Source organism: Myiozetetes cayanensis, unplaced genomic scaffold, assembly GCF_022539395.1.
Source record: "Myiozetetes cayanensis isolate MyiCay16 unplaced genomic scaffold, myiCay2020 scf31, whole genome shotgun sequence".
In the NCBI taxonomy this organism is placed as follows: domain Eukaryota; kingdom Metazoa; phylum Chordata; class Aves; order Passeriformes; family Tyrannidae; genus Myiozetetes; species Myiozetetes cayanensis.
Genome location: NW_026087533.1, coordinates 2,853,989 through 2,865,695, shown reverse-complemented (window position 1 = coordinate 2,865,695; position 11,707 = coordinate 2,853,989). Strand labels below are relative to the sequence as shown.

The following is an 11,707-nucleotide window of genomic DNA, read 5'->3' as shown; positions in this document are numbered from 1 at the left end:
CTCAGGTCAAGGCTCGCATGAAGCGAGCGAGAAGGGAAGGAAGGGAAGGTGGATGGATGTGGAAGGAGGTGGATCCTTGATCCAAAACCATGGAGGGTTAGGGTTGGAAGGGACCTTAAAGTGCATCTCGTTCCACCTCCCTACCATGGGCAGGGACACCTTCCACTGGCCCAGGTTGCTCCAAGCCCCATCCAACCTGGCCTTGGACACTTCCAGGGATCCAGGGGCAGCCACAGCTTCTCTGGGCAACCTGGGCCAGGGCCTGCCCACCCTCACAGGGAACAATTCCTTCCCACTATCCGATCTATCCCTGCCCTCTGGCAGGGGGAAGCCATTCCCTGTGTCCTGTCCCTCCATCCCTTGACCCAAGTCCCTCTCCAGCTCTCTTGGAGCCCCTTTAGACACAGCAAGGGGCTCCAAAGTCTCCCTGCTGCCTTCTCTCCTCCAGGCTGAACATGGGATCTGACTCCCACAGCTCTTCCCACCTCCATCCCAAGCCAGGAAACACTTCCCAGAGTTCGAGCAGCAGCAACCACCCCTCCCACACTGAGGCAGAGGGATCCTTGCCCATCCCACCCTGACTCGCAGGTGACGGAGTCGCTGCCTGCCATCTCTCCACGAATAAACCATTGGAGCTTAGTTCCATTTTTCCTTTTAATGCAAAAAAATAGCCAAACACATCTTCCTGCCCTCCCCCCGCCCTCCCCAGGTGTGTTTTTCTTTTTCCTTTGCCTGTTGTTTTGCTTAATATTTCCAGCCAAGCAGCTCCCCCCTCCCAGCCCCTCCCAAACCTCCGCAGCTCTAAAGGCACCCAGCGCTTCCCCCTTTCCATCTTCCCACCGAAAAATAAAGAGGGAAAACAGTGGGGTGCACATTATTTCAGCAACGTGCCAGTTCTAATCCTGCCAAGAGATTATAGGAAGAAAGAAGGGAAAAAAAAATAATAATAATAGTAATAATAATAATAATAATACAAAAATAAAACCACCAAAACGAGTAGCGACAAGCACGGAGCAGCCTCAGCACACAGTGTAAACAGAAGCTGTCCCAATCCAGGATCCAGCTCTCCCGGAAAGCAACAGCACAACATGCTTTGTACACCCCAAAAAGGTCCCTGTGGCGCTGAGCAGCCAAGGGGAGGGTCTGGGTTTGAGCTTGAGTTGGTATTTTTTTTGCCTTTCTGTGAAAGGCTGAAAGTGATCTCAGAGTCTCCAAGCGGCAGCACCGAGCCTGGCCAGGCAGGGAAAGGGATGGGGGGGAAAGTGCCACGGGAAGAAGTGGGATTGGGATACAGGGAGCCTGGAGAGGAGGCCCCAGGGCTTTGCAGCTGGGCAATCTGGGCAGCGGGAAGGGAGAGAGTAAACAAATACAAAAAAATAGAGATATAAAAACAATTTGTGTGGAGGAAGGGGAGGAGGAGAACATGGACAGTGAATTCATGGACTGTCAGGCTCCCCAAAGCAAGAATAACAATAAAAAAAATCCCAGCTGAGGTGACAGCGAAGAGTCTGACAGAACTCCCTTTCCTGGGGAAAATAAAAATACAAATGAGGTACCTGTTCCACCCCAAATCCGTCACCCCTTCCCACAGCCACATCCACGCTCCAGCCACTGGTTATTGTCTCTCAGATAAAGTCTCTGGGGCCGGGGCAGCCCCGGAGCAGAAGCACCAAGTGCGTGGCTGGTTCCTCCCGGTTGGGTTGTCCAGCAGAGATCCAGTCTCTCCTTGACCCTGCAAACAGGGGAGGATTGTTCAGTGCTCCACGGAGATGGAGCCTTTTCCAGGTCTCACGTGTTTCTCCAGCTTTTTTTTTGTTTTGTTTTAAAAAACAAAATTATATATATATATATATATTATATACAGTACAATGAAAAAATATGCATGGAAACAAATGGGGTGGCTGGAAAAGATGCTTAACCAAAAAAAAAAAAAAAAAAAAGAAAAGCCTGAAATAAGACAAATTCCCAACTCTTCCCCAAACTGACGCTTTGCCTTCCCCACTAGTCCTCCAAGACCACAATCTCCACGTTATGGACCTGGTGCTGGTGGTCCTCCACGTCTCCTCCCACCACTTTCTCCTCAGTCCTCAGCTCCGTCTCCAGGATCACAGCTTTGCCCTCGGGCTCGTCCGCGTCCGCCTCGGGATCCGGCGCCGGGTCGATCTCTATGATGGTCTGCCCGTCGTCCGAGGTGCCCTCCACGGCCTGGATGGTGGAGGTGATGCCCGACTCCATGGCCACCAGCTCCACGGGGTTGACCACGGCCGCCACGTTGGCCAGGGCCCCGCTGTCCTGCATGGCCGCTGAGCTCAGCAGCGCCAGGCTGGAGGACGGGTGCAGGGTCACCGTGTCCGAGGAGCTGCTCTTGGAGGAGGAGGAGGGGGAGGAGGAAGAGGAGGAGGAGGACACCACGGTGGCGTATCGGAAGAGCTGGGAGCCGGAGGGCAGGGTGTGCACAGTCACGGGGCTGGAGCCCTGGCTGATGGTGGCCACGGGGATGTTGCCCACGGAGAACTGCTGCCCGACGGGCGCGATGGCGATGGGGGAGATGACGGTGAACTGGGGCTGCTGCAGGGGGGTGGAGGGGCTCAGCACGGTGGCGGAGGCCGGGCGCTGCAGGCGGGGTCTCTTGGGGGGCTTGGGAGCGCTCACGGGCATCAGCACCACGTTCTGGATGGTCTGGGACTTGGCCTTCTGGTCCCTGGCGAGTTTCTTCTGCTCTTCCAGCTGCCGCTCCAGGTCTGTGAAGGGAAGGGCGCGTCGGGCTGGGGGCACCGGGAGCTCCTGGGGCTCCATCACCCCCCAGGGTTGTGACAGGGGACACCCAACCACCCAGCCAGCGTGACCTTGGCATCTCCCTCGGGATCAAACTACACGGCAGGTTCTCCTGCCACCCGCACGGGTCAATGTTCTGGATAAGGATAAGGCACAGGTAACACTCCATCCCTGCTGGCTACTCCTGCTGGTGAGGAGATGGGCATTTCTGCTCCCCCAGCTAAACCCACATATAAAGGAGAGTGGACAAACCCCCCATGGCAGTTGTAATTGCTCCCTGAGCTTGGCTGGGTCACCTCCCCAGAGCCAAGCACCCGCAGTGGGCACAGGAACGGGACCCAGGCTCAGTGAAACATCTCCCTCAACCCCATCCTTCCCCCCGTGTTGGTGGGAACACTGGGAGCCACAAGCAGCACAGTGACCTCATTTATCCAGGGCAATAGGGGACCAGGACAGGGGTAAGGACAGATCCTATAGGACACAGTGAGAAGGGAGATGCATTGGGGTTGCGTGGAAGGAAAATCACCTTTGTTCCCAAGAGCAGCAGCAGGATGTGAACCCTTCTTAGGCACTTTACCTGCCAGTGTGTAAAGAAACTGCTCCTCTCCTTGCTCTGTCTGGTTTTTCCTGTTGTCCAGAACCTTCTTGACTGTGTCCATTAGGCCAAATGTGTGGGCAACGTTGTTCAGGACAGCGGCATCTGCAAGGAAAGGGTGCTCAGTCCCATGCTGGACTCAGGTACTCAAAAGATGCTCCTATTACATCAAAAAATTTCTGCTGCTTTTTGTAAAACTCTTTCTGTTCTTTCACAAGGCCTGGCTGACAAAGGCAGACCCAACTCCCTCATCCTTCTGACATCCCAGGACTAATAATCCCATTCACATGATAAAGCAAGAGGAACAGGGCTGTGTCGCTCAAGCAGCTCCAAACTGCTGCAAATGAAAGCATAATTTGCAATCACAGAGATACAAACGAGCTCTCCACCTACAAACCATCACCCCATGCTGCTGGCAGTGTCATTAACATGCCAAGCTCCACTGAAAGCTTTGCAAAATGTCTGTTATAATCCACTGACTTCAATCACTCACAGCTCCTGAAAGCTGCCACCTTCCAGACACAAAGATCCGCCAGCCTGAAGTTAAATTAGAAAATTAAGGAAAAAAAAATAAAAATATCCTGGGTAAAATGAAGTTTGTAGCTCCATGGATGTTCTCTCAGGAAGAGCATCAACAAGAGGTGCTCACATGGGCCATGTGCTGAACTGGATTAGGGAACGGATCCAAGTTAAAAATAACCCTAAAAAAGGGGAGGGGAGTTATTTTTAACCCAGATCATTCCCCTCATCTGGTTCAGCCCCAAAAACAGGTTTTCTGGCACCACTGAAGGCAGAACGAGAAGTGAGGGGGCAGGACCTGTTTAAGCCTGCACTGTCACAGAGAAGTGTTTGAATCGCTCTGCTCCAAGAAGTGACTCGGGAAGAGCTTCCACAAGGGCCGGGAGCTGTGGACAGTCATCCCAAGGTCCCAACAAGCTGCCAGGGTCACTCTGCTCAGGGACCAGGGTGGAATGGTGTGTCCTAGTGCCCTCGAAGCAAAGGCACTTCACAGCTGGGCAGGCTGAGGACACACCCAGGTTGTGCTCCCACAGCTCAGCTAATGAGTGGGAACTCGTTCCCAATCCCGACTCACCAGCTTTGCGTGGTGGGATGGACCCTTGGCAGGTTTTTTTGCCTGCAGCTGCCCTTTGGAGGCTCCTTCCTCACAACCTACCTGTCATCTGGAAGGGAGACTGCCCCAGCCTCTGCTGCACCCCTCTTAGGACTTCTTCTATCTCCTTCTGGATGTTGCACACCACCTCTTCCATCAGCCCCACATCAGCTATTCCCTTCCAGAACATCAGCGTGTCCTCTGGCACAAAAAAGGGGAAAAAGAAGTTCAACATGTACAAGCAACTGGCATTTTCCTCACAGGGCCACCTTAAACCTTCCAGGCAAGTGTAACTCTGCAATTTGACTTCCAGTTTGGCCACTGGGGCGGACAGGACAAGTGAAAAAGAAACAACCAACGCCAAAGCAAGCAAAACAGACTCGGGCAGCAAATTAGAGGAGGTTTTCAAGCAGCTCCTTGACTTCCAAGGCAAAGATGTGAAAAATGTTCATTTCACATCTTTGCAAGATGCAGAGCTTAAAATCTCGAGGAAATTCCAGCTTAAGTCTTCTGTACTGATCCTAAGAGGAAATGCAAAGCCAGGGAGACACAGCCTAGAGAGCTGATGGGGAACAAACAGGACTCTGCTCCCTGGTGGTTCCAGCCCAGCTCCAGGCTGGCAGACGTGTTTTACATCCTTGGAATAAATTAAGAAAAGCCCCTCACTGTAACTAGTAACATCTGAACTGGGGGATCATCCATCAGCCACGAGGCCAGGGCTGAAGTCCTGCAGTGGTGAGGAGCTCCATTTGGCAGGAAGCCTGGATGCCTGGGAAAAGCTGGGATAGCCAAGGCACCAGGGCAGAGCTTACTGCCTGAACTCTCCTTATTTTCAGGATTTCCAACATGTAACAGTGGGAGGAGAGGGGAAGAAAGCATCCAGCAAGCAGCCTGGGCTTACCTGAGATCTCATCAGTGTCCTTTTTGATGCCCTCCTCAGTGGCCATGGTGACAGCAGCGGTCAGAGCCGAGTTCCACTCGATGCCCTCCTCCATGCTCTCCTCCGACAGCGCGATCTGGGTGATGCTCCCTGCCAGAGAGGCCCTGTCAGCTCCCTCTGGAGCTGGAATGCCAGTCCTGGATCCCTGCTCCGATTCCCACCCCCATCACCCCTCCCAGGGCTCTCCTTCACTCTCAGGTAAAGTTTGTGCTTGGCTTCTTTCAACCCAATGCCTCTTGTTGGAGCTGTGACAGTGAAAGGCTCTGGGAGTTCTGGAGGGAAAGCCATGTGCCCTCCAAAAAGCAAAGTGGGGTCCTGGCATCAAAGGAGCAGAAATGGATCAGAATAATCAAATAATCAAAATAAGGCTCAGGCAACCTTGCATCATCCACAGGGAGCTCTGCACCCCAGAGGTACCCTAATCCGTCAGGAAATGATGGAGTGGGGATCCAGGCTGGTTTATAGAAGGGAAATGGATCTGACTCAACCTTTGGATCAAATTTGGGACTAAGCCAATGTGCAGCCACTGTAAGGTTTTACCATGTGGCCATGGTGCTTTCCATGAGATTCTCCTTAGCCTATGGACAACTCTTCCATCCCACCCAGGGGCTCAGAGAAACATAATCCACCCAGCCATAAGACTGGGAATAGGATTCTCCCTTGACCTCAGCAAAGAGATCCATTTCTGCTCTGGAGCACGGGATCACTGAGCATTTGCAGTTGGAATGACAATCAAATCACGTCCAGCCATCACACCCAGTTCACGGATGTTCTGGAGGAGCTCAGCACCCCTAAATTCATTGCTAGAATGAGCCCAGCTTTTGCCCTTGTAACAGATCCCCAGATGGGAAATACATGGGAAGACACTGTGTGAGCTCTCTGAGGTGTTTGCTCCCATGGTGATCCCAGAACAGGGATCCCTTCAAGGCTCTCAATCCCTCTCCTGGCTCCCAAGGCTGCCTCTCTGGAAAGCACCTGCTTGATGCCAGCTGCTTACAGCCCTTCCCAGTCCTGCAGAGCAGAGCTCCCTGATAGAGAGACCTCTCTGAGCAGACAGAGAACGCACTTTGCTTCCCAAAAACAGAGCAGCCTCCTTTGAAACAGTGGGACCACCCTGCTGTGCCCAGGGAGAAGGTGGGAGGGAGAGGAGCATGAGAGGGAATTCCCATGGCACTGGCAGGTGGTTTCCTACCATCAGCTGAGGTCGGGGTCTGCACCACGCTCTGCTGCCCCGGCACCGGCGCTCGGGCGCTGCTGATCAGCAGATCGAACTTGGTGCTCCGACAGGTGTTGGTGCAAACTTTGTCGTGCTGGTAGAAGTCAATCTGCCCCGAATCCATCATCTTCCTGTGCAGGGAGTGGGGAAGAGAACCAGGCTCAGCTCGAGTCTCAGCCTGGAGACAAAAGGGGTGTATTCCACGTGGGAATGCTACAGCCGTGGGAAGGACACAGGAGGGGAGACCTCAGGGCCACTCTGCACACAAAAAACCTCCTGCAAGGCTTTCAGATGGCAAACACAGGCCATCCTCCACCTGCAGGGCTCCAGGCCTGTTCCACCCCACCAAGTACCAGGACCTCCAGGTGAGGCCACTTCTGTCCAGGATGAGGGATCCTGGATCACACCACAGGGCCAGGATCTCTGCAGGCTGCTGGCCAGGTACTGTGAGGCTCCAAGAGACCTCCTGGGGACTTCAAAGCAGACAAATTGCCTGCTCGGGGTCCTGCAGCTGCAGGGGTGAAGCCCTGAGGCTGGACAGGGTCAGATACCTCAGCATGATCCCTCCGAGGCGAATGGCCCTTTTCCAGTCCTTCAGGGTGGACTTCCCTGCCAGGTGAACAAAATGCTTCGGGCTGATGAGCTGGTCATTGAACTGGCAACGAGACAAACAAAGGCTCAGCAAACAGGGAAACATCATTTGGGAAGATTGGGATATCCAACACAGCCAGTCCACAGCCCCATTTCCACCCAGATCCAGCTTTGATCCCCTGGGCACGGCCATTCCTACAGCTCCAGGATGGGTGTTTGCAGGGATGGCCTGCCACCATCAGCATTCAAACCACACAGTCTAACCAAGAACAGCCCTGAAGGCTCTGTATGAACCAAATCATCTCCTGTGAACATGTCACCTTGGGGATCCTTGTAGGAGCTCCTGTTACATCAAACAGCCCAGGAGCTTCCAGCTGACACAGGTATTACCTCAGGCATCCATTCTGTCCTGCTCCAGTGACTCAGGTAATTCCCACTGAGGGGGAGCAGCACATGGGGCTCAGACTCGATGTATTTGCTGTCACACTGCCACACTCTCAAGTGGGAAAAGGTAACAGCAAGATTTCTCTTCCCAGTGCAACCTGATCCCTAGGGAAGTGACAGGAGGGGAGTACCAGGACTCTGAGGGAAAGAAGCAAAGCTCCAAATCTCAGCACACATCCCCTGCCTGCCTTCAGTCCCTCCTCAAGGGCCAATATGGCTGTGAAATCTAAGATGTGTGATGTCCCCCTCTCCTCTTCCTGTGCTTCTCCCCATCTAAAAACAACCTGAGCACCAACGATCCACAGGCAAAGCCACTCAGTTCCAGGTCAAGGTTAGGATGAAACACGAGAAGTAAGGAAGTCCTGTGGAGGTCAAGCAGAGAAGAAATCCACAGGGAGTTTTCCTCTTACCTTCACACACTTGACATTGATTCCTGGGCAGACAAACTTCTTCCAGAGCAGGATGGCCTTGCTCTCCCCACAGGTGATGGGATAGGCGATCTCGATCTCCTCGCTCGTTTCCAGGGTGCTGGGGTCTGAGGGAGGAACGGCTCAAAATGAGATTTCCCACCTAAAAGGCTCAAATCCCACAAGGCAGGAGCTGGGAGCTCACAGGTCATGAGACCTGCGCTTGGGAAAGCAAAAAAAAGGGCTGATCCCAGTTCAGGATCAGTCCTCTCTTAGTCTTCTCCACGTACTAACTCCAACAGCAACTGGCATCTGCTTTTTGGTGTAACTGTGCCCAAAATTAAGCTCAGCTATCAGGAGAACATGAGGCCAGAAATCCAACACATCTGTAAGGGGAGGTGTCAATGAGAACAATCTTTGTGGCGACCAAATGGTTTAAAATTTGAAGCGCAGATCTCTCTCACATTCTGGTGTCTCTTTAGCAGCAATATCAGATATTTACTGATAATATGTTCACTTCACACGTAGAGTTTCTGCTAATACTGCCAAAAGACCCACACCCACGCAGGAAGCAGAACTCTAATCAAGATCTAGTGACAGCACCCAGCGACAGGAGCCTTTTCCCACACACTGCTCAGGGAATGGCAGGGAGCTCTTGGCTCCTCTGAACATCCAGCCCAAGCCATCAGGCTGTTGGTTCAGCAAAGACCCAGTGACCAGGTGGGTGCTCCAGGCACCATCATTCCTCACCACCATCCTTCCTGCTGCCAGTGCCTGCACACCACGACTAGGGGTGACATCCCGGCTCCCCTGGACCCCGTGGGAGCCCTTACCATTCACTGCAGGAGAGCCAGGATCTCACTTCCAGGACTTTGGGACCAAGCAGTAACAGCAGACTCTTATTCCAGAGTATGCCCAGCCCCTGCACCCACATCCATGCCTGGGAATCAGCATCTGCAGGGGCAGAGCCAGAAGGAAGCCCAGCGGGCTGGAGACACCAGCCCTGCACAGGAGGGGATCTGTCCACGCCGAGGGGGAACTCACCGATCCCTTCTTCCAGCTTGTGGATGGTGTGGGTTTCCACGGCCACCACGGCAGCGCTGGCCTCGGAGCCCTCCTGGTAAATCCTGGGGTGAGAGTGGCCATCCATAAACAAACCGTGGAAATCATGGGAAATCAAGGATTCACAGCACAGCGGGGTTAAAATTTCGGCTCCTTCCTTTCTGCCTGTCTTTTTTGAGGGACGTGGATTTTGCCTGGTGCAGTTTCAAAGCACCGGGAATTTTTTGGCACTAACAATCCCAAGGACTGACACACGCAGAGGCGTTCCCAGTGCTGTCAGCCCACCCTCCACGCTGCCAGCACCACGGAGGCAAGCTCTGCAGCCTTCCCTGTGCCTTCTCCTCTGCTCTCTGTCACCCACAACAGCAGGAAGCAGGGAACAGTGTCCCAGGATGTCCCTTCCAGCCCTGTGTGCCACTGCAGCACGGGCTGACCCCACAGGAGAGTCACTGCCAGGCTCACAGCCACCCTGCTCTGTGAATATTATCTAACTGGCACCAGTTTTTTCTCATCCCCATTGATCCAGAGGGAAAATGAAGCACCAGGGATGCCACAAAATTCCCTCCACATCCCAGCTTCGCTGTTTTAGGGGAAAGCTGGTACAGAGGCACAGGTAAGTCTGGACACACAGACCACCCAGCAGCTGCAGCGTGGCCAAAATCCACCCTGGGGCTGCAGAGGGAAGAGGGAGACTGGGACAGCACCACTGCCACAATCCCTCAGGCAGGATCCCTCAGGACAATTTCAGCCCCTGGAGGCCCTGTGACAATCACACACACACACACACACAAGCTTTTTCCTGTTGTATTTTCCCCTCTCCCCTGCACGGCACAAACCCGACGCAGCCCTGGAAAACGCCACCACGCTCCATCCCCAGGAAAACCCACACAGATCCTCCCCAACCCCATGGCAACCCAGCACCTCCCAGTCACACCAGTGCCACCCAACTCACCCTTGCTGCACCGGCTGGAGCTGCAGGATCACCTGGGTTTTGGTATCCTCCGGGTTCTCCCCTTCATTGCCGTCACTTGGTACAACCACCACATCGCCCACAGGGACGCTCACCTCGGCGTTCGCCATCTCTCACATGAACACGGCGAGTTTTGCCTCCTCCCTGTGGATCAGGAGAGCTGGGAACAGATCCCACAGGCAGATTCAGCCCCACACACACACACCCAGTGCCATCCCACTCCTGACTTCCCGAGCTGGTGGCTCTCCCTGGCCCTGCACCCCCCCTCCCGAGGCCAGGGAAGCAAACCCACATGGCAGGTTTTGGTAAGAGCTGGAGTTTCCAAGCCAGCCCCTGGGATGCTCTGATCCACCCCTGGGATGCTCCTTATCCCCTGCTACCAGGAACATGCCTGGGGATGGTGCTTCCCAGGAGAAACCGTGGTGCTGCAGGAGAACCTGGCAGGGAGGGGGTCAGGGAGCAGCTGCGCTCCCAGGGGATGTTCCTGTGGCTGTGCAGGAGGCACAGAGGTGGTTTCGTGGCTGCTGTGGGGCTAGGATCACACCTTTGGGGTGTAAAAGCTTCAGTGAGAGACAGACTGTCAGAATCGTGGAATCATGGAATGGTTTGGGTTGGAAGAGATGCTAAAGATCACCCAGTGCCACCCCCTGCCGTGGACAGGGACACCTTCCACTAGCCCAGGTTGCTGCAAGCCCTCTCCAACCTGGCCTTGGACACTTCCAGGGATCCGGGAGCAGGCACAGCTCCTCTGGGCAACCTGTGCCAAGGCCCCCCCACCCTCACAGGGAACAATTCCTTCCCACTATCCCATCTAAACCTCAGAGATCTCAGGCCAGGACCTCCCGGTGGGTGACAGGGGTCTCGATGTCCCAAGGCTGGGGACCCACCAGCACAGGGGCCACGCTCCAGCCATGGGCTCCCCGGGGGTCCCTGCGCTTCCCCCGGCTCCGGGGGGCACCCAAACCCCTCCGGGACCTCCCAGGACCGCCCGGTACCCCCGGAGGGGCGGCGGGGCCGCGGCTTCCCCAGGATGTCCGGCGCGGGGCGGAGGGGCCGCCAGCACACGGTGAGCCCCGGTCGGGGGCCGGGGTTTGGGGGTCTCTCCCCGTTCCTCCCCCCGGGAGGGTCCCCGAGTGGCCGTGCGGGGGTCGGGGCGGGGGGGGGTCGGGTCGCCCCGGGCGGCTCGCGGCGCCCGAGGGGCGTGGCCTGCCCGGGGGAGGGGGCGTGGCCTCGCCCCCCCCTCCCGTCCCCTCCCTCCACCCCCTCCCCTCACGGCGCTGCCCCCCACCTCCCGCCCCCGCGGCGCGCGACGTCCGCCCTCACGGCGGCGGCGGCGGCACGTACGGCGGCGACCCCTCCCTCCCTGCCCTCACGGCGGGGCCGGGCCCTTCGCGCCCCGCCCCGCCCCGCCGCGCCCGCACGGCCCCTCCCGGCCTCTGCCGGCCCCTGCCGGGCCTTACCGTCGGCGAGCGGCCGCGAACCGGGGGCTGAGGGACGGGGAGCGGGGAGGGGGAGCGGGGGAAACGGGCCGGGCAGCGCCCGCGCATGCGCAGCGCCCGCCGCGGCCTCGGCCGCCAGCACTTCCGGCCGCCGCCT

At 56.0% G+C, this 11,707-nt stretch overlaps 1 protein-coding gene across 4 annotated transcripts; it reads right to left on the bottom strand.

Annotated features, from left to right (window-relative positions):
* Window positions 1–790: 790 nt before the first annotated feature.
* GMEB1 (glucocorticoid modulatory element binding protein 1) lies at window positions 791–11,624 on the bottom strand. Of its 4 annotated transcripts, none has more exons than XM_050326195.1 (11): window positions 11,572–11,624; window positions 10,094–10,255; window positions 9,124–9,206; window positions 8,083–8,207; window positions 7,189–7,292; window positions 6,614–6,768; window positions 5,383–5,511; window positions 4,545–4,682; window positions 3,353–3,475; window positions 2,038–2,741; window positions 793–1,732 (listed from the first exon to the last, which is right to left on the bottom strand). In XM_050326195.1, the coding sequence occupies exons 2-11, from the start codon at window positions 10,219–10,221 to the stop codon at window positions 1,616–1,618; spliced, it is 1,806 nt and encodes a 601-aa protein (XP_050182152.1). In that variant the 5' UTR covers window positions 10,222–10,255; window positions 11,572–11,624; the 3' UTR covers window positions 793–1,615. The 4 variants fall into 4 exon arrangements, with proteins under 4 accessions (XP_050182155.1, XP_050182152.1, XP_050182153.1 ...); XM_050326196.1 differs by having other exon boundaries at window positions 10,094–10,271; window positions 11,572–11,592; XM_050326194.1 differs by lacking the exon at window positions 11,572–11,624 and having other exon boundaries at window positions 10,094–11,128.
* Between the last annotated feature and the right edge of the window lie 83 nt (window positions 11,625–11,707).

What these genes read in the sequence shown, in the direction of transcription:
- GMEB1 (XM_050326195.1), bottom strand. Translation starts at nt 10,221, where the DNA reads ATGGCGAACGCCGAGGTGAGCGTCCCTGTGGGCGATGTGGTGGTTGTA. An exon ending in CTCCAGCCGGTGCAGCAAGG is followed by an intron (nt 9,207 to 10,093) that starts GTGAGTTGGGTG and finishes CTCTCACCCCAG; the next exon opens with GATTTACCAGGAGGGCTCCG. An exon ending in TGGAGGACCACCAGCACCAG is followed by an intron (nt 1,733 to 2,037) that starts GTCCATAACGTG and finishes CCCTGTTTGCAG; the next exon opens with GGTCAAGGAGAGACTGGATC.